The sequence below is a fragment of the Oryza glaberrima genome, chromosome 2 (assembly GCF_000147395.1).
Source record: "Oryza glaberrima chromosome 2, OglaRS2, whole genome shotgun sequence".
In the NCBI taxonomy this organism is placed as follows: Eukaryota; Viridiplantae; Streptophyta; class Magnoliopsida; order Poales; family Poaceae; genus Oryza; species Oryza glaberrima.
In genome coordinates this window covers 11963338-11989062 of record NC_068327.1, presented here as the reverse complement: position 1 = coordinate 11989062, position 25725 = coordinate 11963338, and the positions used below count along the sequence as shown (strand labels likewise).

The window sequence follows — 25725 nt, the reverse complement described above, 5'->3', positions numbered from 1 at the left end:
TTTACTACAGCAAAAAAATAACACTCAATATGCAGATTAGTTTTCTATTAAGCAAGCATGTATAACTGGATATGTGCTTAGGACAGAGGTGATATATTGGTAGGAAAATTCCTATCCAGATTAGTTTCCTATTAAGCAAGCATGTATAACTGGATATGTGCTTAGGACAGGGGTGATATATTGGTAGGAAAATTCCTACTAATCTGGTATAGCGCCACTGTAAACAGAAACTCCGTGTGTGTTTATTTCTACTTAGTGATCCTGGATCCTGCTAATATTTAGACCTTGATATCCTGCTAATATTTGGACCTTGAATTATATCATTCCTCCACATACACAGCCTGTTGTAACTGCAGCTTTTATCTATTCTCTCTGTTCTTACCTTGAATTATGCAGATTTTTGCATGGTCAAATTAGATAGCCATTAAAAAAACTATAGTATGTTGCTTCTCAGAGCACATGGTAGATTCGATATGGAGATTCATTTTCCAGAAAGAAAAGAGGCAATAGCAGATTAGTTTTCTGTAACAAAAAATAGCACATCATTTTCTGCTGGCGATAAGAATTTGCCCAGTAATTCTGTGGCATGCTGCCACCAAAATTTAGCATGTGTCTTTCGTGTTGCTACACAGAACATATTACCTATGTGATTAATAAGATGAATATATCACGTTTGGTTTGTCGGTTTAATTAGGTGGTGTTTATAGTTCATCCTGTGATGCCTTGGACCCTTTGTGTGGTTCACCGTGGGCATGTGGTTGGGTGCATGTGTACCATCGGTCCTAACGCTCTATGGCCCACCTGGAAATCACCTTGGTCCATGCTGCGCCTGGCCTATGTAGCTCTATCCCTGCCTGACAGCCTTGACTTTTGGTGCACCCCCACGTTTACCCAGCATAGCCTCGTGTTTCTCTATGCGATGTCACTATGTGCGACAATGCGAGGCAGGCACGTTTCTTCATGATTCTCCTACCAACGTCTAGTCCACCGTAATCCCTGGTCACACGAGTGCTCCTCTCTGCCTGTGTTTTGTGTGCTAGGAGCACGTTCATCCAGTGCAACGAAAGGATTGGGCAAATTACCTACTAGTTATTACCTTGGATAAATGATGGACATGCACCTATTCGTTGCAGAGCCAATGACAGGTGGGGTCGGTTTTGTGGGTTGTCCCATATACCATGTGTTATGCGTATCCAAGAGGCTGTGAGTCTATCGTGCCATGTTTTTCTAAGCGCCGCGTGCTACAGTGTCTGACGTGCCGCGTCAGGCCACATCAAATCGTCCTGCACACGAGCCGTACCGGCATGCGCACAGGCATCGATGCATCCGGCATGGCCCTAGCCTTTCCTATCGTTCCTCTTACCCGGTTCGTTAGTAGAGATTGAGGCCATTCAAATAGCTGCGTTGCTTCGGTTGTCTTCTTGGCTCTTCTCTCATCTTTCCCCTTTTCGCTCTTACATCAATGGCCAACACTAGGTAATCTACTGCCCTGATTTATGCTCCCTGCCTACTGTTCTGAATGTGTGTGCGTGTGCAGGGGGGATCGTGGATGCTGCGCCGACGCTGCTGCTTAGAATTTGCCTCACACCTCTAGGGTGGTCCCCCAGCCACGCTTCCACGCCGTCTTCCTCTCGAATTTCGCAGGCGTGGCCCTCACCAATCTACCCCATAATTTCCTGCCTATTTATCGATGTTAGTTCCAATGGTTGTATCTGTGATGTATAATGTACTCTAGATTATGCATTGTTCTCCACAAACAATGTTAACATTCAGTCTATGTATTTTATGTCTACTTAATCCATCACTGGTTTTCCTCACAACCTGAATGCTATAGCTAGCGGTGCTACAGCCAATCTACTGAATAGGCTCTTCAGGGCCTCCTTATTTATTTTCCTCATTTACACAGCAAGGGAGCCGCGAAGCGCGCCGTAGGTTCTAGTGCTAGTTTACAATATGATATTTCGAAATTTTCAGCAGATTTTAAAAGTTTTCGTCTCAAGGGTACTTTGGTCATTAAAAAAATTACTCTCTCTGTCTCATAAAAAACCAATCTAGTACTGAATGTGACACGAATTTGAACATACATCCAGATTCGTTGTACTAGAATATATCACATCTAGTCCTATATTCATTTTTTTTGGGACGGAGTGAGTATACAATACTAATGAATCTTACTGCACAACAATGATATATTATAGAAGTTAAGTATGGCTCAGTAGCATATTATAGAACAACAAATTCAATAGATTCCCTCTTAAAAATTTAATCTAGACAAACATGTTAGGAAAAAATCGAGAGAAGGTAACATGAAGGGAAAAATTGCTTACATTCATGGTATGGTATATACGCACATTAATCGATAATATGCTAACATTATTAAATTTGTTCTTCGCCATAATGTGATGTGAAACTAAAACTTTCACCCCATATTCTTTTGTTGTTCCATCTTCTTGTTTTCTCGTTCTTTTTTTCATTTTCGATAATAATATTGCTAGAGTCAGCCTATTACTTACACATAAATACTACTCCCTCAATCCCATATTGATCATCCTCTAAGATTTTTGAGGTTTTACCAAAATGATCATCTAACAAGTATCTTTTTGTTTATTTGTGAAAAAAGTAAATGTGTATCATTGAATGTATTGCATGCAACCAACCAAGATTAATCTCAAAACATGAATTTAGGCTATGCATGATCTTCTCTCTTTTTCCTCTTCATCTCGAAGCCGACGCGGTGGTCATCTGCGTTGACGCGGGCACAACATGCAATGTGCTCGACGGTGGCGGCAAAGGATATCGGCGAGGAGCTTGTTGGGAGGGGTAGGAAGAGGAAGTCCGATGTGGCGGTAGCAGGGAAGTAGAGACCGTGGGCCTATTGTGTTGTAGTCTGTATAGGATCATAAAGGGCCTTTCCCACCCCAAAAGCTAGTCTACGAGATGAGGTGCTCCCCCACTATTCTTTGCCCTTCCACAACCAATGTGGGACTATTCAACAATCTCCCCCATTCAACATTGGTGTCCCTCAACCATTCACCGCCCTTTCATCGTATCCCCACGGTCCCTCAGATATACAAGCCCGCAAACATGCACGGCCCATCAGGCCTTCACACAGTATCTCTCGGGTCAGAGATGTTGAAGTAGTCAGGCTTTGATACCAGTTGTAGGATCGTAAAGAGCCTTTCTCACCTCAAAAGCTAGCCTATGAGGTGAGGGGCTTCCCCGTTTATATATTAGGTCTTTTAGCCTTCCACAACCAATGTGGAACTATTCAACAACCCGAGCTTCCTCCTCGTCGCTGCACCGCCGCCGCCTTGAAGCTCCTTGCTAACTCAGGACAACTCTCCCGTGAAGCGTGACTCCAACGCCTCATCTTCTTCCTCCCCCTTCGCCTCGACCTCCACGTCATGCGGCTGTGGCGACAAAGACGATGACGGCAAGGATCTGCACCGCTCCTCCTCCCTCCTCCCTCTCCCAACTCAGGGCTCACAGTGTGCCAAGGCGCACGGACTGGAAGCGAACAGGCAAGCGTGCCACCTATGGGCTCAGTGCAGCACACGAAGAGGCTGGGTCAGTGATGCTCCGTTTCGGCCTCCACCACGCCTCCACGGATGGGCTGGCGAGCTCTCGCTCGCTGGCTACCTCTCCTATTCCATCGCTCAGATCCACCGAGGGCCCCTCCTAAGTCCTAACTAGTCGCCCATAGCAACCACCGCCGGCCACCATCACAGCCGTGCGTGGCCAAGGGAGAGAGAGGGGTTGCACCAGAGGGAGACGGTGACAACACTTGAGCTTAACATTCGCTGCGCGTCTAGGGAGGAAGAGGGGAAGAGGGGAAGAGATAGAGAAAAGAGAGAATGAGGTGGAGGAAGTGCGACCCACTAACATGTGGGTCCCACTTTTTAATCTTATTATTTAATTGACATATGAACCCACAAATTTTGTTTTAATTTTTAAATTGAACATTCGTTGCGCGTCTAGGGAGGAAGAGGGGAAAGGGGGAAGAGATAGAGAAGAGAGAGAATGAGGTGGAGGAAGTGCGACCCATTAACATGTGGGTCCCACTTTTTAAAATCTTATTATTTGATTGACATATGAACCTACATATTTTATTTTAATTTTTAAATTGTTAAAAATTGCTTATCGTGCCATGTCAGATGAAGACCAAGCCAAATTATAGATACCAGTTTCACCGTCCAAACCTCCATGGACCTATATTGCATCAGTTTTGATAGTTGCATCGGTTTTCATAGTTGAGAAACCCGTTGTATCTTGTATTGCGGTTCAAGTACAAATCGAACTCCCTATCAAGTTAAGGACCTAAAGTTAACTTATTCAAACGAGGTGATAGATATTTTTGGCGAAGTTCACGAAAGCTACGTCAAATTGGCAAAGCGCAGCGAAACAGATGTCAAATTGTCAGAATTTGACTGTGCTAGTGACCGCCCGAATACAAGTTAAAGGAGATTAAAGTGAGATGGCAGATGGACCTGAAAACCGTAAAATGGACAAACATTTTTCCGCATTAGAAAGCAGCAGCACGGCCATGGTGTCTACATTTTCTAGGAATATTACCATGAAAGTGCACTTTCAGGATCAATAAACCGACCATTCTGACATCATCTCATCCGCTGTACTCTCAACATAACATACAGCCATGAGAAAATTCTTAACCATTCACATTCACATTCACCGGTTCAATTGATGCTTACCACAACTTTGCCTAGAGTTCCCGTCATCGCCTCTGCGATAATACCAACAAAATTTGATACAAATCGTGACGAAAGCAAACAATATTGCAAGAAACATAATTCACCTCGGCAATCTATTGATTCTTAAATAAATAGTCTTTAACAACAAATTCTAGAATTTAAAAGTTCTGCTTGACTTCATCGAACCACCAAAACAAGTAGAACTGGTCAACTAACAAACGGTCAGGGATGTAAATGAACTAGGGCGTACATACACTCCACATTCTTGAACCTCCACGACTAGGGTCTAAAAAATCATCGATATACTCAAGCATCCATCATATGAGCTTTCTGTATGCATTCAGCAATTGAGCATGCCTTCACGGGCTATCACCAATCCCATTTTGCTGCATACAGAAAAGCTTATCTCCTGAGAAGTACCTCAAATCAAAGCAGAAAGCTGATCTATTCTCCATCAGATTGCAGGGATTTCCAACTATTCTCAGCGGTAGCCCCATCCTCTTCCCCGGCCTCCCCTGCCCCGGCCTCTTCCACTCCCTCTACCACCACGGGATAACCCTTCAAAAGCTCTGTTCACAAGTTGATTCCGGGCTGCTCCCTCTCCCCGCCCCTTCTTGCTTGCAGGGGTGTTCCCATTTGTAGCAGGCTGGGACCTCTTCCCTCTAAAAGATCCACAAAGCAGACTTAACTATAATGAAATGCAAAGTCTGAGGGGGAAATGGAATATTAGGTAATAGAAATCTAACCCTGTTGTTGTAGGTGCTGGTTTCTTTGGCTGCTCCATCCATGAGAGAGTGATTTTCTTGTCACCAATAAATAAAGGGGATTTCGCACGCAACGGCTGAAATGAACATTCATCACGTTTAGTTAGAAAGCATAAACATTTAGGTAGGTTAGTATTATTAGTATACACAAGCAGTATATTTCATACATTGCCGTGTACTTATGCTTCCTCCAGCAGTAGAATAAGATGTGTTTTAGACATTAACACATGCAACTTTTCCATTGTACAAATTAATACAACTACAATGGAATTTTTTGACACAACCTACTCGTCATTTTCATATATCTAAGGTAATTCGTAGAGATTGGTAGCCAAAGTTGAATTCGGTTGTGTACATGCAATTATAAAAGGCCACTTAACTTTTACTTAAGATAGTCCTGCAGTTCCTTCACAGGCCTCAAAAGCATAGTGCAAAACTCAAACCAGCATGTGAACTATTCACTCAAATCAGTCCTCGGTTCGCTGATTCAAACATGGTTTGACAGTGAGCCAGACAGTTCAGAGTATTAATTTTGAATTAAACCCCAAGCCTGTATTAAAATAAAGGCTCAAATTGAAAACTTCCTTAAATAAATCACATGCCAATCTCAACACAGTTGCTTATCAGCACATCCTACACATGCAATATAACCTCAGGTAAAAGGGATTCGACTCCAAGCGGAATTAAAATGTACCAGAAAGTTTAAACATCCCAGTTTTTCTCACTATCATTGTTTCTATTAATCCAAACCAGACCGGGCCCTGGTCACAGTTTTTTTTTTTGGTCTTGACTAACAGTGGTCAGATTTCGGTACTATGCTCAAAAGCAGATCTGTAACGAAAAAAAAACTCCCACTGCTATTTGCTAGTATTTTCAATAGTTCTTTTGTTATACATTTAAAATTGTAACTGGTCCACCATGAGAAGCCCAAGCAGAGAGCATTTGGAAGCTTCTTGTGATTTCAAAAATACCCTCATATGTGTCACCACATTATTCTCACATGCGATAGCATTTTGCAATTCACATATCACAAAGTTCCACTAAAGTAATAAAGAAATCACCTGTGCCATTGCTAGTATGTTGTTGTAGGCCCTCATTGTCATTGTTGATTTCTGCTGATCAGATTTCTGCCAAAAGAACATCATACCCAAACGATGATCAGTTGTTGTAATTGTTTTTAAAGTCATAGTATCAATCTAATTGCCAAACAAAGAACTTGGAAACAATCTTGTAGAATATGATGTTACAAGATTCTGAGACAAGGATAAGTCAGCTAACAATAGTGCTGATCCAACACGGAAGGAGGAACATAGAAAATTTATGCAAAGCACCTAAAAACTCACAATTTTAGTTTTCTCTTCTTCAGTCTTTGCTGAAGATATTGCCTTGTTAAAATCTGCCATCCCCTGAGTTAGTCTCTTTGAGACTGCTCGAACTGTCTCTTCTGTTCCAGTTAACCTGTGCACGTGCAGCAGTAAGAAACTAGCAAATAAAACAGATCACCAAAACAAAATACCATACGCTCTCACACCATATTAAAAAATTGAAAGGAATTTTATCATAATTTATAGAAAAACGATTTATGATTTATCTTAGATTACCACACCAGAATATGGCGTAAAAGATGTTTCGCAAGCTATGGGAGAACAAAATTTGTGTAAGATAATGTTGCCACACATAGCGAATGACGGCCAATTAAGAGAGTTATAACAAATTGTCTATTTTCCTCATCAACGGAAACCGCCAAGCCAAGCATCATGTTTGTTAAAATCTTAATACAAGTCTACTAGTCAAACAACCATAGAATAATTGATCTGATTCAATCCTAGGTAGAATCTTGATAGTGGCACAGGGGGAAGAAGAGAGTGGAAACCTCACATCTCTCTCTCTCTCTCTCTGGGTTATGGCGTTAAGCCCTTACGCCCTGACCCCTTGGCACACCCTAGCACTACAGCGATGCCTTAACAATCATGCAAATCACTTCCAAATTCCAATTATTCTTCAATTATCTATATGTCCATATTTATATAAAATTACTACAGATCATCCATTTACAATGTACCTTTGGTCAAATCTTCTAGTACAACCTATTATTTTATTCTAAGATTTAACAATAGATGTGACCCAGATACTAATAATATTGATTTAGCGTCATGGCATCACTCATTTTTTACATGTCAATTACCCCTTACCTCAGGATCATACTCAGACAAGATGGATTCCTTCACCCTAGTGCTAGATTTTTTTTGTCCACTTAAGCACGTGGTAGTCATGGTACTACTGCAACTGCCCCAATGTATGATAACTAATGATTTGGTGGAACTAATTTAAAAAATAACCATTGTCTAAGCTGTGGTTCTTAAAGGAATGCACACAAATAAAAATAGTTCAAAGAAATCATAAGGAAAATGCAACCTACCTCTCCGTAAAGTCTTTGTAATGTTCTGAGAAATCCTCTCCAAGTCTATCCGATGGTTGTCCAGTAACAATCTTGTAACCACATAGGCTGTTTGTGGTGTTTGGTGTCTGTATTTCATTTGGTCAGCACAAGGCCATCCATGAAGAAAAGACATGGTTCATAATAGATGATAAACATTCTGTCATCAAACCTTATGGGCTAAATGGTGAAAAGTGTACATCAGGCACTCAACATAATTATGGTTGATATCTTCCACCTTCTTCCCAGGCATATATTTCTGTAAAAGAAAACGTAAATGCAACGGTAAGACACGACATTTATTGTGTAACACCGCGGTGGAGGGGAAACCATCTAACAATGTCTTCTAGGGGACAAAATAAAACATTAACAAAGGGGGATTGGACACCTATCAGACAGGAATTGCACAGACCTTGAGCAATTGAACAACAGGGGGAAGCAGCTGCCGTGCATCTTGTGCTGTAGCATATGGTGAGCTTGCAGCAACTGTTTTGAGCAAATCCAGTTTCTTCTCTTCAGGAATCTAAAACAGGTAAAAAAGAGGGGAAAACCTTAATGCTCTAGAAAACCTTCATGCTCTAGAAAACCTTCATGCTCTAAGATGCGAATTCACTTTGTTTTGAAGATAAACAAGTTCAAGGCATGGTGAGGAGTCTGATTGCCAAAATGATGGCAATTCAATTAGAATATCCATAGTTACAAAAAAATACGACAGACTTTTTTTTTACCATGCAATGTTAGTGCAGAATGCAGAAATGTGCATGATTGCAAGAGCTGTTTCTTTATCACAAGGAATGTAACCAAATGTTTCAAAAAAAAATGGTGTGCAAACTGCAAAATGTTACATTATGTATGACAACAAAACAAGGGTTGTAGAGCTGCCATGCATAATATAATTAAAAAGAAGCATTTACTGTTTTTTCCAACAAAGCACAGGGACCAATGTACAAGATAAAGAAGATTACCTTGTCAAAAACTGGAACAATTTGCTTAACGAAATAGTTGAGGAACTTGCTGCTCGATCCCCCTCTCTGCAGATCATGCAAATGTAGTGAAAAAAAAGCATAAGATAAGATGACATTCACTAACAAATACTACCTCCGTTTCAGGTTATAAGACCTTCTAGCATTGCCCACATTCATATATATGTTAATGAATCTAGGCACAATATGTCTAGATTCATTAACTTATATATTAATGTGGGCAATGCTAGAAAGTCTTATAATATGAAATGGAGGAAGTAACAATTTATAAAAAATCCATTGTTTGACAAAACAAATTGTTCGTACCATAAAGATAGGAAGAGCCATATACATGCACGACGTCCACCTCTCAATGTGGTCAATGTCAGAAACCTAAAAAGAATTAATTGAGGATGTTGAGAAAAGCATACAATCAGGTTCAAAGGAAGAGAACAAATACCTTACATACATAATTTGATATCATAACTGACATTTTTGTTATCAAGATGACCAGTTAATGACAGATTGAGATATGTAAGAGAACACCTATATTTGGACATGGCCACAATAGTAACAGAATATCGAATAGGTTGGTTGATGCAGGAGATTGCAAAATTATCCAGCATCAATACATACTCTTAGGGGTTATTTGGATCAGGGATTTTTGGGAACTGGTTTTCCTAAAATCAGTTCTTAGCATGGTTATAGGAACTAGCTGTTTCAATTATAACTAAATCAGCCTTGTTTTTAACAAAAACCAACAACACAAGCCACTCCCTGCAGCGATGAAAAGACAGCAAGTAGAACAGTAGATTCTTTGAGCGATCTGCCACATTGGTCAATCCGCAACTAGACCCAACACCATTACACCAGGCGACAAACACCACCTGACACCTTGTGTCCAACCTACTGCAGACGGCCGCTGCAGCCACTGGGTTACCATCATTACTCTGCCCGTGCCGCTCCATCCATCCTAGAGAGAGAGAGATGGAGAGAGAAAAGAGAAGTCGAGTGGAAGCAGAGGATGGTGCCGTTTGGAGGAACTGCGGAATTCAAAGATGGGTATTTGAGCATAGCCTCACTTGCCCATGTGCCTCAACATTAGCCAAGGCTGCTATGAACACTAGCGGATGATTGTTGGAGATGTGGACTGTTGAGCATAGATTGGTAAGTATTTATAGAAAAACCAAGCAGAAGTAAGATTGATAATTGTGCACGGTGAAAAGAGTAAGAGAGATGGCTGGGGTGTCTTGTGAAGCTCACAAGCCAAAATGTGTAAACAAAGGCTGGGTGTGAGAAAACATGACAGGCTACCTAGATACATTAGTTCAAAGTCCAGTATGAGCCTACATACCAAATTTCATGAGAAAAAAACATTTCTTCTTGCATTTATCGAGAACTGTTTATGAAGGTCATATGTAGAGCATAAGATAAACAACAGTATGGGTAATGCCCACTAAACATCACTGCTAAAATCATTTAAGAAAAAAGAAGGGCATAATGCGCAGTTAAGGATGACAGGTGACATGTTATCCAACTAACGGAGCCATTGTTTCGCTTATTCGCGGGATAAGCAAAACGGCATATTTGCAAACGAGAGGTAATTTGTGAATAAAACTTTTATATACGTGTTCTTAGCGATCTAAAAGCAAAGGCTGAAAAATAAACTTCGATGAAAAAAGCTCAAAATCAGCTCCAGATTTAAGGTTGAAAATTCAAATTTTGGCTGATAAGCATAAGCATAAGCGAAAAGATGAGGCCCTAACTTGCTTGATTATGATGCGTATATGTAAATTAGCTCCAGGAACATTCAAAGAACATACTTACATTGAATTGTGCATCAAGATCAGCTTGTGCTTGAATGATTTCAATCAATTCCTGGAACGACTCTCGAGGAGCGGAATCCCCAAATATACTGAGACTCCGCAGGAAATCCATGAATAATTTAAATTCCAACCCGGTTACATCTAGCACACTCTGAATTATAACAGCCATTGTCAAAGGTCATCACACAATGTACATGGAAACTTAAATCACTGAAAAAAAAAATCAGACAGCCAAAAACTGAAATAATGAAGGCATACTTTCTTTATCAAATCAGTTATATATCTTTCCATTTCTGCTTGAGGTTTCAGCAGCTCTGCTTTAACAGGGAAGACCTGGAAAAAAGATCAGTTATTATTTTCTGGTAGAACAGTCGATTGCCCATGCCTACAACTCGAGTAATTCCTATGTGTAACTATTTACCTTATCTTTAAGGAAACAAATAACTTTTTCACGAATCTCTGATCCCGACTCCACATGCTTAAATAAAGGCTGCAAGGAACCTGGCCCAAAGAAGGTACAAATCAATAAAAGCAGCCAATAGAAGTATTTCATGAAGCCAACTTGCATACACGTCAGACCATTACTATTAAATAGAACTAGTCATTCAACACCTGCAAGGATATAATATCATACGAGCTCTGACAAAATCATGGGGAAAGGGCATGTCAACAAAACCATAGCAGGGATCAACAAAGCACCGGTTCAAGAAAAATCAGATTCTAACTGTCATACTATCCCCGTCTCAACCAAGAGCAAGGTAAAAAGAATGGTTATTGATTTTAAAGGCATCAGAAACTCAATAGACATGCTACTTTTAGAAAGATAAAGAGTCTTACAGACAGTTCACCAAAAGCAAAAATGTCTGTGCACCAAGCTATCGAACATTCATCTTCAAATTTCTCAGAAACCATGTGGATATGGAATAGTGGGATGCCAACACAATACAGATTGACTCTCTTGGTCTTGTAATCATTTAGCATATATTGATAATCATTCAGCGCATATCGATAATCATGCAGCATATATCAATAATCATTCAACGTATATTGACAATGATAACTATCCATTTTAAAACCAAAATCATGTGTACAAAATTAATGAATCCAAAATATTGATATCACTTTTTTTTGATAAATAGCTTAAAGTACTAAGAATCATGGTTGCAAAAAAAAATGTTTCTCAAAAAGTGTGGCAATTACATCATGCATTTCTATAAATGCTAGGTGAACAGCATATCCCTGAAATTTAGATGGCATGGCTGTAAATGCATTTCTATAAATGCAGTTTACATTACATTTAGATGGCATGGAATATATGTCATTCCTAAGAAACACTACTATTTTTCAAGTACCAAATTCTAAGGCCAATATATATTAACAAAATGCATTCGTGGATAACTGAACTAGCGATAGACCTAGTTTTGTAAGTCTGTAACTAATCGCATGAACATATATTGATAGTACAAGCTATCTTGTTTCAAAACACTGGTTCTAAAACAAGAAAATAACAATAATGTGTTGTGTCCAACACATATGTCGTGATAAATTGAATGAAAAAAGTTCAGATAGTACACAAACTGGGACTAAATAAACATAAATCGGTTGGCTGTTTCTCCTGGTTTCTAAATTTACATGAAGGTCCAATAAATTGCCACTAGGGATGAATCTGGAATAAAAAAAATATTGGTGGTAGAAAATCAACAAAGTCATCTAATGCTGTTGCCTTGAGCACAATCTACAAATTCTTTTTAGAGCAACGATAAGATATACTTGAATACTCAACAGGTGTGCATCCCAAAAGGAAAATTCATGGCAAAATAGGTCAGTAGTTCAATGTTCAAAAAGAGTACATATTCAGAAAAATATTTGTAAGGTGACAAACAACGAGCAAATGGTTACTGAAAGCTTACTTTTAACATCCTGCCGTATAAGCGACATCAGTGCTTTATGAACAGCATCACGCTCCACATTTTCCTCTAAAATACATGCAGAACTCAGAAGAATGCAAATGTGTACCATTTGATCCAAATTAAAAATAGCAAAATGATTGTACCACTTGCAAGGAGTTGTCCAAGGATATCGGCAATTTTTGAGACAAATTCTGCATCTTTGGCAAGAAGTGGAAAACCACGAATAGCTTGTATTCTAGTCTGCAAGAACATTTAAGGAGGAGTTAATCATGCAGAATTAATGGAACCTGAGACACATAATGCATCCATATTGATCTAAAGAAAACTGAAGACGTAATGATGATATTCTAACAAATGTAGTTTATTTCTGAAGAAGAGCTCTTGCTTGCCTTTACACATGAGAAACAACCATTAAGTGACAAAAGACTCTTAAGTATCAAGTAACCAGGGACAAGCATGAGAAAAAACCATTAACGGACAAAGGACTGCATTACTCAGTTCATTTGTTCAGCATAAATACATTAAGTCATATATGAATATCAGAAAGCAAATGGGCATCAAAATTGGTAGGAACAGTCTAATTTTCTATATGAGAACCGAAAACAAAATGCACCAGATACATATTTCCTAGTTACCACATATCAAATAGTTTCTTTCAAAAATAAAGGTACAGTTTCAGTTAGATAGAATACTCCAAGAAAAAAATATTATAATATTTTTCCACAATGTGCATTTCGATTGTAGGGTCTATTTGGCTTGTAGCCACTTTCAACCCAACTACCTTTATTGGTAGGGTAGCAATTGTTACAGGTTACCAAGATTTGGTATTTCCAGAAGTTCACAGTCTCAAAATCTCTACTAAGATATGGTACGGCTTCAAACCAAACATAATCCCAACACTGCCAAAATTTGGTTCGTGCAACAAACCAAACAAGCCCTTAGTAGCAACAACGCATGGATAAGATAATAAGAGCTAGAGAAGAAATAATTGAAGGCTGGGAAGAGTGACCTTGTCTCTTCTTTCTCTGAGTTTGTTCATGAAATGATGATGTTCAACATGAAGAAATAAATGATAGATGAAATCCCAGTCAACGCATATTGTTTGCACATATTAGGGAAAAAAGCTTCGTTGGCAAACAAAAGAAAATGATGCGCCTAAGCAAGGGGCAGAAAATGTGGCACGATTTTGCCAAAAACTCAGTGGACCAAGCAAGTTACCTAAACAGGAAAGACCTGAATTCCAGACCTTAAACATATAAAAGCTCTAGCAATTCAGGAATTTTGTTTTAAACGAATGGTTAAATTAGCAAATAATGCAAGTGACTCGTTCTGTAATTCTGTAAAGCTAAACTAGGTCGTACACGAGCAGCATTATCTGGATTCTCGAAAAGGGAGAGTGCATACCGCGAGTTCCTCCATGTCGACGAGGTCGAACATGGCCTCCATGGCGCGCGGGGCGAGTGCCGGGAAGCTCCGGAAGAAGCGGGGGATGAGCTGCGCCGCGAGCTGCTTCGCCTTCACGCTCTGCCCCTTCACGGCCGATATGATCGCCTCGTAGTCCGCCGCATGCTGCGATGCGGAAGGCCGCCCCCCGAGCAAAACGAAACCCCGTCAAAACCCTAGGCGGCGGCGGCGGGGCCCGTAGCGGCGAATGGAGCAGGCGGCGGAGGGGGGAGCGGAGGCGCACCTGGGACTTGTCCTTGGCGGAGGAGAGGCGCTCGCCGAGCTCGTAGAGCCGCTCGACCTCCGCGGCGTCGGCGTCGGAGGCGGCCATGGCGGCGGGGGAGCGGTGTGGGAGATTTGGGGGGGTTAGGGTTTGGGAAGGGAAGGGAAGGGAAGCGGGCGGTAAAAGATGGCTGGCTCACCTACGCAACGCAACACGAGAAACCAGTGAACTCAAGAGGCAGGTGGGTCCCGGTGCTCAGTGTGTTATTATCATTCGGGAAGCCTCACGTACCTTCTGGCGTGTGGATAACTTGTTTTTCTTTTTTCCAATAAAAAAAGAAACTTGTTTTTCTTTTGAGACTAATCTTTATAAACGAGTAAATGGGAGATGAGGTAGCAAAATCAACCACTTCTTCCGTTTCACAATGTAAGTCATTCTAGTATTTCTCACATTTATATTTATGTTAATAAATTTAGACACAATGTAAGCCATTCTAGCATTTTTCACATTCATATTTATGTTAATGAATCTAGATATATGTCATTCTAGCATTTTTCATATTCATATTTATGCTAATGAATCTTCACATAAATATGAATGTGAGAAATGCTAGAATGACTTACATTGTGAAATAGACGGAGTATAATTTTATTTTTCTTAAAAAAAACTCTAAATAGTTTAGGGCTCCCTTCGTTCGAAATGTCTAGTAGGTGAACGTTCGCCGACTAATAATCTAGCGAATCGCTCAGATAGGGAGGATTAGAGGAGGCGGGATGGAGTGGTATGTGTTCTTTCTTTTGTAATTTCTCTTTTTTATACGATTTTCCTGGTACGTATCAAGCATATATATTCTTATCTTTCCAATTTTTCAGTTTGCCTTTATTTACGTGATCCTCATTGTACGTCAAGATTTCTTTTACCTTCTTTTTAGATTTCCTAGTTTTATTAATAGAGACATTTTTATATGAATTATTCACGTGAAAACTTTCTACATATAAATTTTACATATATAATTAAAATTTCTACACATATCCTTTATATATGTAAAGTTTCTTTATATAGACTTTATATATAAAAAGTTTATATGTAGAAAGTTTGTGTTATAAAATGTATATGTAGAAAGTTTTAATGAAAATAAATTATAAAATGAATTCTGCTTATAAATTTTATATAGAATTTATATATGCAATTAGCAAATTTAGTTTTATAAATATCAATGGAAATAAAAAATATGCTAATCAGCTCTAGATATTTTTGGGAAAAATATAATCTTATCATCAAAACAAACCTCAGAATAAACGCTAGTCATGCTGAGTATGCGTAGATTTGGTTTTTAACCAAAGATCGACGCTAATCATCATTAGACGCGTAATTAGGCATATAATTAGGGGAAGCCTGCCGGTTCGGATGTAAAGAGGGATAAGCTGTTGTAACGTTCGTACTGGACGCGTCCCCCATCGTTTTGCAGAAGTTATTGCTTTTCAGCACAACTAGGCTGATACTTATCTATAACTATATCTATACTAATATAAAAAGGAGTTGTCACTTCCAATCCTATAGGTGAAATCATCATCCCTAATCCCTACCGTCCATCCGCATCACATCACATCATCTACCGTGAGTTTGCAATGCAACAGGTGAACTCATGCATCCACGGATCCAATCACCAACGGAGCAATCTCCTCCTCAATTCTCGCAAATGTCGCCCCCATCATCATTTCCTGATTACTCCCCCAATTCATGCTCCCTCTTCCCCGGGATTAAACATCACACATTCGGCGCCGTCCCCTGCACCACCATGCGATGGAGAGATCGCTTCAGGTACATTGATCCGCTGCACCTTGATCGTCACCGGGCCACTATCTCCAACTCTCCTCGCACCGCTGTCGCCTGACGACCAACGGACGGACCCTTCGCTATGCGCAGCTCCGCAAGATTGCTGGGGCACCTCCGCTACACCTCCGACGTGCCTCGCGATAGGCTCTTGGTCGAATTGGCATGACTACATCTTGATGGCACCAGCACCGGAGCCGACGTCCGCTTTCTCCGGCGCCAACCTTGTTGCCGGCCGCTGGCTTCAGCAGTTCTGGCCATCTGCATAATCAGCCAACCAACATGCTTGGTTGTGTGTCGTCCACTGCTTCCGTACGAGCATAGAGGACAGGTTGCTGCTCGGGGCACCACTCCACCGGTTGGACCTAATTGGTTCGATCAGACCGGTTGGAGCTGACTGGTTCGATCAGATTAAGGGTATCCAAAGTCGAAACACATATGAGAAATCATATGCTCCCTTCTGATTCATTTGTTTAGTACTTTTGTGAATGAGCATAGATGAGCATCCATGAATAAATTACATATATATTAAGTAGTTCACAAAGTAATTATATATCTAACCTGAGTCTATGTAATATAGCAGTTCATATGTGTTACCTCCCTTTTTTTTGTCTAAAGAAAAACATTATTGCTTTAGAAAGAGTTGTAAAGTTTTGGGATACGATTAACTAACAAGTTACACATATCTGACAGGTTATGTGTTCAAACTTTTTCCCGGATCGGCATTATAGCAGTTTAAAAAAACATTCTCAGAACATGATGGGCAGCGGCCTTCGTTTCTCTGGTACCCCAGGTATCCCTTCATCCCCTGCGGCAATTTGTTCAATCGAATCATTAAGAGTAGCGATGGTCAAGCAAATAGGAGCGGCTTTTGACTAGGAGAAGAAGATGCCTGACTCAATGCTGTGGCAAATGCTGCATCAGACGGTAGTTGGCGGGACCTGTGCTTTAGAAGAGCATGTGTGGAGCTGATCAGTATATTGGGTATTTAGAGATGTTCTAATTCTTTGACTCTTTTGGTTCGATCTCCCTTGGTTATAACGAAACATTCTTTTTTTTTACTTTTGGCATAGAAAGCTAATTTGCACAAAAATTATGGCTACGCCCAAGGATGTGGTTAAAGTTGAAAAGTTTGATTTTATTGGTTATTCCTGAGAACATGAAAGATTTATATTTTATTTCTGTAGCCTAAAAAGGTAGATCTGAATTTCTGATTTAATGTGGCACTGCAATCCACCATTTGATACTGCTAGCCATGCTAAAAAAAACTACCATAATTGTCTCTACAGTTAATACAAGCATATGCAGATATGCTGGGGATGGAGTAAGCATAATGGAAGAACAATAGGCCTTTATTTGATGGCTTTTAGCTTTAAGATGCTCAATGAGGAGGGTCAAGGAGATTTTGTTCTTTTATTTGCCATTGATTGGCCTTTGGTTGATATATCTGATTTCATGTACTCCACAGGCACAACAAAAAGGTAATATCCATATATGCAGGATTATTTCTTTACTTTAGGTTTTTTACTATTTTACTATGATTAGACAAGGATAAATGGATATATTTTGTATGAACCTATTAGATAAACTCAGCTTAGTGTATGCAGAGGTACAAGCATGAACCAGCTGATTCTGAATAGGAATTACTACTACTCTTTTTTTTTATGAATTTGAGTGTGTACCTTTTCATTAGCATGGCTTAAATGCTTCCAACTAGTAGTAGTTGGTGAATTGATAGAATTTTGGTGCTTTTTGGTGAAATATATTCTCCAAAGAGATAAACCTTATTTTAGATAAAGAAGATATTTTATTTTGAAGCAGAAGATGTGCTATATCCCCAGCCTCTGCCCCAGGGGCACGCGGCGCGACCAAAACACATTCCATGATGCTCTAGAAGTCTAGAACTACTACAACATACATAATTTTATTTTTATATCGAGCACTACTACAACATACATAATTTTCATTTTTATATCGGCATTGATCTAGGATTATCCTAGCCATTGCTCACAAGCTGCTAATAGGCATTCTTTTTATTTTCTTCTTTGCAAGAGGAGGCAACCTAGTGGCACCTTTGACCACAGGTTTGGAGGATGGAATTAGGCACAACGTGATGCATATGACTTCAGTGGAGCAATTTTATCAGGATTGCAGGTTTGGAGGATGGCATTAGGCAAGGTGATGGACATGACTTAAGTGGAGCAAGTTAATCACGATTGTGAGTTTGGAGGACACCATTACTTAAGCATATTTGCCTATCAGAATAATATTTGACATTCACATGTTTGTACTTACAGATCGCTTGATCTCTCAGTTCTATATTTCCACTGACAACTACATGACCATATCATGTTGCTCAATGTTTTGATTTTCTGTGAGCTAATTAAAGTTATGAGTTCTTATAGCTTAAGTACTGAAAGTTTACAAATTCACCAATAGATGTAAGGTTTGTCTGAGTTTAGTGTCTGACCTTGGCCCTTGCAGTGTGTGTAAACAATATACTCATGTTACCATTTAAGGTTACGATTTATTCTCTACAAATTCATACTAAATTCATATTATACAAGTTCATACTTAACAATTGAGTTGGATTTCTAGGTATTTATAAAATCCAGATTATTTTGTGAACATGAACATGGAATGTATCTAAATTCTGCGTGTGGACACAACCTTGCCATGTTTCTCAAGTATGAATATATCCTTGCACACACTGTTTCCCCCCTATTTTTACTTTTCTTAAATATATATTATACAAATGTGCTTTTGATTAGGCAACTTTTCTCTCTGTTGTTGTAGCTATCAAGTTGCTTTCTTGTGTGCTTTTGATGAAGTCGCAGACTTTTATCGGTCCCAGCTTATCACAAGTGAAACTCGACGTGGCATAGTTGTTGCCACGGCATTGGAGGTTGATAAAGCTTCAAGTAAGTCGTATTTTCATGTTTCGATCAATTCACTGTCTTTTACTTGCTGTCATTATCAAACACAAAAGACATTTATGTTTCAGATTGCCTATCCACCATAGCTGCAACTACATTGATGTTTTTGCACAATCGTGACTACCAGCGGTATGCTTTGTTGGAAGGTACAACATCTCAATATTTTGCTATTACTTTTGAAGAACTATTAACAAAATGTATGTGCAATCTTTGTTAAAATGGATGCAGAGGTGAGAAACTCCTTGTTGAAAGAACCAACCCTACATGACGCCATTAAGATTGCTGTGACCTATAGGAAGCAAGAGCTACTGCAATTGGAAGAACAAAATAACGATCCAGCAGAGCCAGAAGTGGTGATAGTTAAAGATGATGAAGTGGTGATTGAACCAGTGCCAAAAAAGAAGCGCACTGGCAATAAGGGATTCACTATCTCTGAGGAGTTGTTGAGGGGGGGAGGGGGGGCTAATGCGATCGGTCCCCCTCCCCCGCTCCGCACTCCTCCCACTTCTCCCCTTCCTCCTCCCCTTCTTCTCTTCCTATTACAGTACACCACAAAAAAATTTTAAAAAAACAAAAGTTAGAAAAATTTATGTATAAAAAATTTGAATTCAAATTCAAATTTGAATCGGGTATGTAAACTTTTGACTTATAAACTTTTGATCTATAAACTTTAGATGTATAGAAATACTATATATAGAAAATATTTGAATTATTTGAATTCAAATTCAAATTTGAATCGGATATAATTCAAATTCAAATTTGAATCGGGTATATAAACTTTAGGTGTATAAACTTTAGGTGTATAAACTTTAGATGTATAGAAATACTATATATGAAAAATATTTGAATTCAAATTCAAATTTGAATTGGATATTTGAATTCAAATTCAAATTTGAATCAGATATAATTCAAATTCAAATTTGAATCGGATATATAAACTTTAGGTATATAAACTTTAAACTTTAGGTGTATAAACTTTAAATGTATAGAAATACTATATATAAAAAATATTTGAATTCAAATTTAAATTTGAATCGGATATATAAACTTTTGACTTATAAACTTTTGATCTCTAAACTTTAGATGTGTAAACTTGAGGTGTATAAACTTTAGGTGCATAAATTTACTAAAATAGGAAAGTAATACGGTACCAAAAAAGAAAACCAGGTGGAGGGAGGGAGGGGGAGGAGGGGGGGGGGGATCGATCGCTCTGCGCGAGCGAGGGCGATCGCTTGCCCAGTAGCATTTCCACCAGGAGTTGAAGTTATCGATATACCCTCTACCCCTTAGGCATAATAGTTATAGGAGAAAATGTGCACAACTCAATCATTTTGCAGTCCCATTGCGCCTTTTAGAATAAATAATATTGTGCACCACTATCATAGTATGGATTTTGGTTTATGCTATAGAATGTTTACTATTTATCAAATATAAATAGTGTCAATGGCAAATAATGGTGGTGCTTGCGGTTTAATTCTTTTGTGTAATCACTAGAAGTAAGCATGCACTGTTATAGGCCCTTCGTATCATATTTTTCCTTTTTTTAGGGAAGGGGGCAGATATGTTATAATGCCACTGCTCAATAATAAATTTATTCATAGTTTATATTTTGTTTAATTAGATGCTAGACTATGAAATTTCATCACCTGTTGTCAAGCTGGAGTCCCCAGTGAAAACCTCTATATGGAACCATTATGCTTCAATCAAATTCCATCACCTTGGAAAACTGGTTTTGGGTAATAGTAATCCCTGTAATCTGTATATTTTGGTGTGTGCCTAATTGTATGCATTGAAATATTGCATTAAGTTATGAGCACTAACCAAATGGACAGGCTTGCTTTCAGTCTCCTAACTTTTGCCTAATTGTTTCTATTCCTCTGAAATCCGTCATGCATGTGCAGCGTTTTGAGGATTTGGATAAACAATACTTTATTGTCAAACTTGATGATGATGACTTCTCACGCACTGAAAATCATCACCATGGTTTTTCATTTTTATCATATGAATTACTCTTTGTGGTTGCTTAAGGAATAGTGGACTTCTAACTGAATATAGTGCCACCGCATGCCACTTCGTCAAGGGTGGGCAAGGCGGGAGCCGGTACACGGAAAGGACTACCTAAGCCTCGATCACTAGGGGTAGTTCTTCCTTCACTCCGAAGGTGGTGAACTCCAAACCACTTACAAACCGACGCCAGACCTCCTCCGTAATCTCCTCGGAGAGGTTACCGAGCAACACCTCCACAAGCCGTCTAGGAGGCGGTAACCTCCAAGAGTAATAAGCGATGACCCGGCTCGGAGATGATTAAGTGCCACACTAGCTCTACAATGGAAGCAATGCACTTGACCCTTGGCTAGAACAACTCTCAACCATAACAATGGATGAACACAAGCTCGAGTGAGTGTGGGAGAGATGCAAGGGTTGTATGCAATTGAAGTGAGTGCCAAGAGAGACCCCTTGCTGCTAGTGGGGGAATACTTATACTCCCACCAACCAAAACTAGCCATTGGGCGCGAAATCCCCCAACTCAGTGTATTGCCGGTCAGACCGCCGTTATGTGGCCGATCAGATCGTGCTACTTTGTAACGGCTAGAAAACTAGTCGTTACAGGGCAATAATTGAACCTACCACTAGGGGCTAGTCAGACCAGCCTCGGCTCGGTCTAACCGGTTACGGCTCCGGTGGCTCGGGTTTTCTACCCATGGAGCACCCAACCAGTACACGACCGAAATCCCCTGGGCCAGTCAGACCGGGGTTCACTTGCCGGCCAGACCGGCCGACCTACGCCGGTGAGACCGCCACTAGGGGCCCGGTCAGACCGGCCTTGGTCACCCAGTGCAGACACAAGCAAATATTGAGATGAGTCTAAATGCAAATGACCGAATGTAGCATTTTGATCATCTCTTTGCTAGGTCATTACCCCTCTTAATAGTACGGCAGAGCTATAAACAAAACTAGCACAATTTAATCACCCAACTCCTCGATCAATTTAAAATTAAAACACTAGTTTATCATCTTCTTTCCTTTGCTTTGCGCCATCAAATTTTAATCCTTCGATAATTATCTATGCACACATATCACGTGGTCCTAACACAAAATATATAACTCAAAGAGAACGGTTAGTCCACAATTAGTGCTTGTCATTTAATTACCAAAATTAATAGCGGGGTCTGGATGCTTCACAATGAAGTTGCCACATGACTCATTCGAGCTTGGTTAATAAGCTATTATTTAAAATATAAACATTCATTAATTTGTCACGGTGTAGATATTTGCCACAATTCATAATACACATATTGCCTAATAGGAGATATTTCTCACGAAACACATTTTGGCAACTTTAAACACATTACAAGCACAATACATATGTTCCACAATTTATTTATCCAAGCATGCATCGTCAACAAATAATGGCATGTGCATGGATATATCAACATGAGACGTCTCCAAATAACATCATTACATCGCTTAGGGAATTTATAATAAATTGGTCTATAAAAATAAAAATAATCATCTTACTAAGGGCATTGGGGGTACTTCCATGGCCTTTCCATGGCCTTTCCTCGTAGCCTCCGACTGAGCTTCCTTTGCACGACATGCCCTCTCACGCATCATCCCATATTCAGCCATGCGCTCTTCCTTCTCCTTACATTCTTGATCCTCCTTTATCTTCTACCTGAATACTACCTGAATGATAGCTTCTGCCTACACAAATCCTCCATGTCTTTTTGACAGACATCTATGGGTGTGTTTGGTAGGGATTCTCGGTAGAATTAGTTGAAGCTAAGCCAAACGGGCAATTTTTTTCTTAGCTTCCAGGGCGAATCAATTGGGATCGATTCCCCTTTTTACGAAGCAAGGGTGAATCGGTGGAAAGCTAGCTAGCTTCTCATGAGAATCAAGCCAACCAAATATGAACTTCTCCATAAATTTTCTCAAAAATTACTCACCTGCCATTGGGTATACCCCCTCTGCAGTGCTATCAAAACAGAATGCTTGAGCTCGCACCCATCGGTAGGGTTGCAAGAGCTAGGAGACGATGTGCTACACCTAGCTCTGCCCTCGCTGGTGGCGTCTCCTGGCCACACCCACCACGCCCTCCTAGGCGACACCACCTGTCTCCATCTCCTCCCTCGGCCCTGCAGAGACATGCCGCCGCCACCGCTGTTCGCCTGGTATCTAGGACACCTCCGACACCAGGCAACGATGCCACTGGTCTCCTTCTAGCCCCGCCACCGCTTCCCCATCTCTTCGAGCTCCCTAGGCATGAACAACAAAGGTACTAATCCCCTTTCCTTTGTTGCAATAATTTCCTCATTTCCATTCCTTTTCTGATATATAGTGGATTTTATCTCGTGGATTTGTGTATATGTGACAAGATTGTAGTGTTGATAAATACAAATGCATTGTGTGTTAGTTGACTTGTGTAGATCTAAAGATTTGTGGCTCCATAAATATATTTTAGTGATGTGAAATGCCTATGATTATGACAAGCTCAAGATAAAAATGATTTTGTTCTGCATTTGGTGCAAGAACTAATGGCTTTGTATCTGGTGGCGCATTTGCAGTCATGGCCCCCTTTGACGCCTTCGTAGTCACCCGCGCTGCCCCAGACTAGAATTCAAGCTGCGATTTTTTAGGTGTTTCAGAGATGTTTCAGTTTCAGAGTATTCTAGTTCCAGAGGTGTTATAGTTTCAGAAATTTAGACCAACACCATGTCTCTCCTAATGAAGATCGGTTCATTAGGCGGAATTGTGTTTATAAAATGAATTGGAAGAATGGCCAACTTTGGCAATTTGAAAATCTGAATAGTAATTATGCGAATTGTCAGAGTCAGTGTGGCAAATATTAATTGTGTACGTAATGTCGACATGAATGTTAATTGGAGCAAACATGAAAGCGAATTTTTTCTGTACAATTACAGTAGTGCACTATGCACATGTTTTTAATTGGGAAAATTGGTTTCATGGCATCGAAATATCTTGTTACAAACATTTTATCTTCAAGTTCTTACATTAGAATCTACATCTAACATTTCTAGCCAAACGTCTAAAGCTACTGATTCAGATTCTCTTCAATATTTGTTTCAGGAAGAATCAAAATTGCAGAATCATAATCATATAATCTGGAGCTCTACCAAACATGCCCTATATCTATTAATTCCACAAAGTCACATAGAGGCTGAGATGGCGTATGGTACCATCACATATGACAACATATTAGCAACAATAAAAAAAATATAATGATTGAACAACCATAATACAATTGAAATTACCTCCACTGTCTTCTTGGGCTTTTCTTTCATCCCTTGTGGCTTGAGCTTCTCCAAGGACTTTGCGATAATTTGTGCACATCTAATAGCTTTCGCGGCAAAAAGTGTTATCATTTTCGCTAATGGCAAACTTGTGCAGGTTACTCTACCAACACATGGGCCAAGGAACCCCTGGCAGTGGCCATTGATGATGCATAGACCCAATGAATCCATCACGACCAACAGACTTCAAAAATAAATACGAAATACATATAACTGCTATTGATTTCGACGCATTCCACTCTATCACGTCATATAAAATACAACCTATATTCAATAAAGTTGGTCAATAATTATTTTTTTCTTAGCTATAACTTTTTCTCTTGAACCTCATCCAACATAACCAATGCACTACAATCACAAACCAGTAAAAAATATCAACATCCAAACAACCCACCTGAAAGGTCAAGTTGGGACATCCATAATGTGGTGCAAAAATAGTCCATAAGCAATATACGAGTAATATTCTATTCAGCCAGTTATTATCATTGTGCAACTAGTCCATATAAAAAAACAAAAGTTACCTATATGCATATGAACTACCTATATATATATATATATATATATATATATATATATATAAAATAAATAATAGTATCTATCTCTACTTCTCTCTTCTTCTAATAATATCTTGTATCTATATATGTTGTCGAGATTGTTATAAGTCCTATTTATATGAAAGGTGGTGTTTGAATCTTCTGAAGATGAAGATGAAGATAAAGATGAAGTGTTTCATGCAAAACGAGGTGGTAATAACATGTGATTAATTGGGCTTTAATTATTACAAACTTGAAAAATAGATTAATTTGATATTTCAGAACAACTTTCATATAGAAAGTTTTCGCACGAAACGCACCGTTTAGCAGTTTGAAAAACGTACCAATTTTATCGAGAAGCTTAACCAACTCTTGTTGGAGAAAAAACCAGGCTTTTATCATATACATTGGTGATGCCCCACATGCTGGAGGGTTGAATACTTGAATAGGCGATTAAGGTCTGTTTAGATTTCAACTTTTTTTCTTGAAACTTCTAACTTTTCCATCACATCGTTCCAATTTTTTCTAACTTCCCATGTTTTAGCGTGTAACTAAACACAACCTGAAACTTAAAAGGGTTAATTAGACACATGCCATTACTAATTTGAAGGTTTGGAAAAATACCATTACTATTTGACAAATTGTAAAGATGCCATTACAAATCGCACGATACTGGAAACATGCCACGTTCTACGTCTGATCCGCGATTGTTGACCACGTGTGACTAAAATTTGTTCTTAATGACCAAAATGCCCCCGTTTGACCGACTATACCGACTGGAGTCGGGTCAGCAGGAGCAGCACACATTTTATCCCCTTTCTCGTTCTCTTAGAC

At 39.4% G+C, this 25725-nt stretch overlaps 1 protein-coding gene across 1 annotated transcript; it reads right to left on the bottom strand.

The window, feature by feature from the left end:
* Window positions 1-4793: 4793 nt before the first annotated feature.
* LOC127761215 (apoptosis inhibitor 5-like protein API5) lies at window positions 4794-14479 on the bottom strand. Its single transcript, XM_052285468.1, has 16 exons — window positions 14296-14479; window positions 14013-14177; window positions 12752-12848; window positions 12609-12674; window positions 11120-11199; window positions 10957-11031; window positions 10700-10849; window positions 9200-9265; window positions 8876-8941; window positions 8323-8433; window positions 8083-8169; window positions 7893-7999; window positions 6817-6931; window positions 6535-6600; window positions 5456-5550; window positions 4794-5371 (listed from the first exon to the last, which is right to left on the bottom strand). Exons 1-16 carry the CDS (start codon window positions 14380-14382, stop codon window positions 5191-5193), a joined length of 1614 nt encoding a protein of 537 aa, XP_052141428.1. The 5' UTR covers window positions 14383-14479; the 3' UTR covers window positions 4794-5190.
* Between the last annotated feature and the right edge of the window lie 11246 nt (window positions 14480-25725).